A 4,685-nucleotide genomic window follows, 5' to 3' on the forward strand; every position below is an offset into this window, starting at 1 on the left:
GCGACATACATAAGCAAAACGATTCAAAATGAAATCATAACCACAATTGGCGATATTATTACAGATACTATTGTACAGAGAGTTAAAGCAGCCAAATTTTATTCAGTTTTATTTGATGAAACAACTGACATATATGGTATTGAGCAATTGTCTTTGAGCTTACGATATGTTTACAACGGCCAGGTTAGAGAAGATTTTGTTGCATTTGTGGATTCTCTAGAGGATGCATACAAAGATATAGAATCGGAACCAAAATTAACCGGAAAAATGTTAGCCGGCTCAGTGTTACGTTTACTAAAAGCGCTAACTTTAGATCCACAGCATTGTGTTGGTTGTGGAACAGATGGATGTTCTGTCATGACATCTCAGTCATGTGGTGCAGCTGCAGAAATATCAAAAAAAGCTACATCATGTATTCATTGTGTTTGTACTAACCATGGACTGAACTTACGTTTATCTAAAACATCCGATGTACAAGCCATAAGAAATGCAATGGGCACTATTAAGCAAACGGCTTCCTTTTTTCGCGCATCGGCCAAAAGAAAATTAGTGCAAAGAATAATGTTTAAAAATGAAAATCAAAATTTGAGACAAAATGTCATGCCTTTATGTGAGACACGTTGGGTTGAACGCCATGATTCGATTATCAGTTTTAGACAGTCCCTGCAATATGTTCTAGCTTCTTTAGAAAATATTGCTAATTGGCATGACAGATAAACATCATCTAAAGCAAAGACGTTGTTATCGGCTTTAACTGATTCTGAATTTTTAATAGCTTTGTACTCAGTTGCCGATCCATTAATTCTAACTAAGCCACTAAGCAAAGTTTTACAAACAGAAAATTTAGATTTGGTCGAGGCAGCTCAACATGCTAATAGAGTCATAGATAATCTTCAATCTAGAAGAGAAAATGTTGAGCAAATATTTCATGATATCTTTACGAGAGTTTCTAAAGTTGCAGAGGAAATGAATATTGAATTAAAAATGCCAAGATGTATAGAAAGACACTTAAATCGTGCAAATATTAAAAGTAACTCATTAGAAGAATATTTCAGGATTGCTATATTTATTCCCATGCTAGATAGTATGATAACAGACATGAAATCAAAATTTGGGACAATCCAAATAGCTATAATGGGTTTGAGTCGTTTGATACCTTCAGTTTTCCTCCGAATAAGTGGTAATGCAGAACAGAATAAAACATGGTTTTTAATTGACCAAGCTGTTACGAAATATAAAACTTTAATAACAAATTTGACCTCGTATGATGACAACACGGCCATTGAATTTGTACGCAATGAAGAAATGCTCTGGACGCAGTACTGGGTAAAGATGAATTCACAGCCCAAAACGGCCATTGAAGCTCTCGCATTGTGCAATTCCAATCTCTATCCGACAATTAACAGCCTGTTGTCAATATTGTGCACCATGCCTGTTTCAGTAGTAACGGCAGAACGTTCATTTTCTACCCTGAGGCGGTTAAAAACGTGGATGCGCTCCAAAATGAATGAGGAAAGACTAACGGGATTAGCCTTAATGAACATTCATCGCGATATTGAATTAGATATTGAAGACATTATAACAAGGTTTGGCCGAAAAAAATGTAGAAAAATGACATTTGTCTTGTAAATATTTCATGTATATAACAGATCGCCCGATCGCCCCCACCGCCCCCCCTCTGGATCCGCCATTGCGTTCAGCTGGGGTTTAATCGTAGAAATGCATGATTTATTATCATGAATCACATCGACACGTTCTCTTTTATTTCAGTTTCGTGAATTTCCATCTGAATAAAAAATAATGGAATTTAATGAAAATTTGTGCGTGGAATAAATGTAAAAGTAGGCAACACCAACTTTTTTTATTGTTTGATCCTATTGCAATTGTTTCGCTTAGCATGTCACAGATTCATCGTTGTTTGTTCGCATGTTGACAATATTTACTTCTCAATAATAAATTTTTTTCTTTTTTTATTATTATTTTTTGTTTAATAAGATCGTTTGGAGCATATTTCATCAAAGTGTTATATATAAATTGAAAATTCTAGTAAAGTTAAAGAGCAGTGATAACGAAACATTTGATCATCTCGTTTTGATAGTGGGTGATCAGTGAGTATTATTTTTATTTCTGGGTACTCTTGGGATAGGGGCATACGGGAAGGGAGTTGGAAGTTCTCCACTGTATTTATTGTACAACATTAACTTTAACGATTCTGAGTGGAGTGCCCGGCTTAAAATCAGCCATGCTAACGACGTTGAGAACTTCTGTGGAGTCGAATTACGCGAGTTATTTTTTTGTTTTTAGATTTTTAATCATATTTTGTAATGTGACTAGTTGAGATTTTGTTTCAAAATTCATTTAAATCAACGATTCAAAAAATGTGTGTGTGAGTAAGTTTCAAATTCTTACATTGTGTCTTTTGAGTTGGTGTGGTGTGTGTGTGTGAGTTTCAAATTCATACTTTGTCGACTTTTGATGGAATGTGTGTGTGTGTGTGTTTGTTTCAAATTCTAACGTCGTTGACTCTTGTTCGTATACTCGTCCAAATATGGAGAGAGGTCAAATGCTGATGCAATGGCGTCAGTTATTGGGCCTAACCAATCAAAGCTATTAACTTTTGGCACCATGAAAGACAGAGAATATAATTTTCCTATTAAACGATTAATCAATTTTTTATTTGATTTTAATGTGTCCAGCGAAAGTGTTGGTTTATTTATTGAATTTTTAACCCCCGAACCCAAAACGTACGATCCGCAGAACGAACTTTGAATCAAAATAAAAAAATTTTTTTTCTATGTTGTATTTGCTTTATTTCTTTCTCGTAATAGTATTCAATGGCAGCGGTTTTAAAATAGCGAGTCATAAAAAGTATAATCTCATTGGTCATAATTTCATAACTTCGATATTTCACATGAACGAATTAGTGGGAACGAAAATGCTCAAATCAATTTCAAATTTATTGTATCACAAAGTTTATTGATGAAAATGGTCGATAAAAACTAAAAAAATAAAATTTAAAAAGCAAAAAGAAAAGATTAATCTATAAACCACAACAAGGGTGGTATAATGTAAAATGTAAATGGAATATAATGGAACATAATATGATGGAGTGTAAAAATGAATTATAAAAAATTGATATCACATAATAAAACGGTATGCTAAATTATAATCATTAAAAACTATCGCAGATGTATCACATAAAGATAAATAATAAAATAAATTAATTTTACACATATATAAAAATAGAACATGCAATTAGTGAAAAAATTTAAATTGAATTATTAACAGAGATTACAGGATTGAGATTCACTTTCTTTTCCTTCCACCGACAATTTCTGTAAACGTACGTGTATTTTTGTCCTTGTTTCTTCTGTTACTGAACCATTTCGTAACTTGCGGATATGTGATCCCACACTCATTGGCTAGGAATTCTCTCGTTTCTTGGTCAGGGTACGGAAATGCTATGTGGTTCTGATAATACTCTTCTAGCTTTTCTGTTCTTTCTTTGGTAAGATACATCCGTCTCTTACCCTTTTTGGATGTAGGGTTCACTTGTATCTTGTTGTCATAAGCATTTGGAGTTGAAGCGGCGGTTGTACTGGTATGTGAGGCTGACGATGCGGTTGAAGTTCTGGGGGCATCGATTTGGGTGTCAAGTGGATTGTTGTTGATATCAGGGTTATGAGTTAATGCTGTAGGTGTGAAGTAAGCCATTGTTTGTTGTTGGCTTGGTTGGATATTAATTGTTGCTTGTTGATTTGGTTGTTGGATTGGTGTGAAATTGTGTGCATATGGTTGATTTGATGTGCAAAAATGACCAGAAGTTTGTGTTGGTGAACAATAATATGGGGAAGGTTGCTTGTATGCGCCATTAAATGATGAAGGTTGGTTATATCCGTAATAATAAGAGGATTGTTGATTGTTAAAGGAATAAGTTTGTTTATCGTCTGGTGCAAACAGAGTTTGTTGTTGGATGGACGGGGATTGGGTGCAAAAGTTAGAACAATTTAAATTAATAAAATTTTTGGTGTCACCGCAAAAGTTTAAATTTGCTGTTGTTTGCTTGAAATTTTGCTGATCGTCAAATTGTTTATCAGTTTGTTTAACGTCTGGTGCAAACAAAGTTTGTTGTTGGATGGACGGGGATTGAGTGCTAAAGTTAGAACAATTTAAATTAATGAAATTTTTGTTGTCACCGCAAAAGTTTAAATTTGCTGTTGTTTGCTTGAAATTTTGCTGATCGTCAAATTGTTGATTATTTAGTTGATTCGAGGTAAAGTTACTTTGGTTGGTTTGGTTGTTCATTTTTAATTAATTTGAGTGAATAAAAATAGTTTTCAAATAATATACGTTGATTGTTAATTTAGAAACTGCAAGTACCCGATGAGCAGACGGAGGACGATGTTGCTTGGTTGAGCGGATGAAGTGAAATGAACTCCGACTCCCATAGCCTTCTTTATATAGACTTGTTGTTCCTTCCTTCATATGTTACCTAACTGATTGGTCGCATGATCCGATGAATTCATTGCTGTAAACTTTTTTATGAAATTTTTTACGAAAAGTGATTGATGTCAGTGAAGTGCATTAACTTACATAATTGACTTTGTTCCTGCCTGATTTCGTTGATAATTAGTTTTAATTTTATTGATTAGTGATTTTATTGCTTCGGTATTCACTTTACAACA

At 33.9% G+C, this 4,685-nt stretch overlaps 2 protein-coding genes across 2 annotated transcripts; one reads left to right on the forward strand and one right to left on the reverse strand.

Moving 5' to 3' along the window:
- Nucleotides 1-1,332: 1,332 nt before the first annotated feature.
- HELRODRAFT_87401 (hypothetical protein) lies at nucleotides 1,333-1,629 on the forward strand (the record flags this gene model as incomplete). Its single annotated transcript, XM_009028707.1, has 1 exon — nucleotides 1,333-1,629. One exon carries the CDS (start codon nucleotides 1,333-1,335, stop codon nucleotides 1,627-1,629), a length of 297 nt encoding a protein of 98 aa, XP_009026955.1.
- Nucleotides 1,630-3,354: 1,725 nt separating this feature from the next.
- HELRODRAFT_148340 (hypothetical protein) lies at nucleotides 3,355-3,528 on the reverse strand (the record flags this gene model as incomplete). The annotated part of the gene is made up of 1 exon (XM_009028737.1): nucleotides 3,355-3,528. A coding segment is annotated over one exon (174 nt), but the record flags the coding sequence as incomplete, so codon positions are not given.
- Between the last annotated feature and the right edge of the window lie 1,157 nt (nucleotides 3,529-4,685).

The sequence above is a fragment of the Helobdella robusta genome (genome assembly GCF_000326865.2).
Source record: "Helobdella robusta unplaced genomic scaffold HELROscaffold_58, whole genome shotgun sequence".
NCBI lineage: Eukaryota > Metazoa > Annelida > Clitellata > Rhynchobdellida > Glossiphoniidae > Helobdella > Helobdella robusta.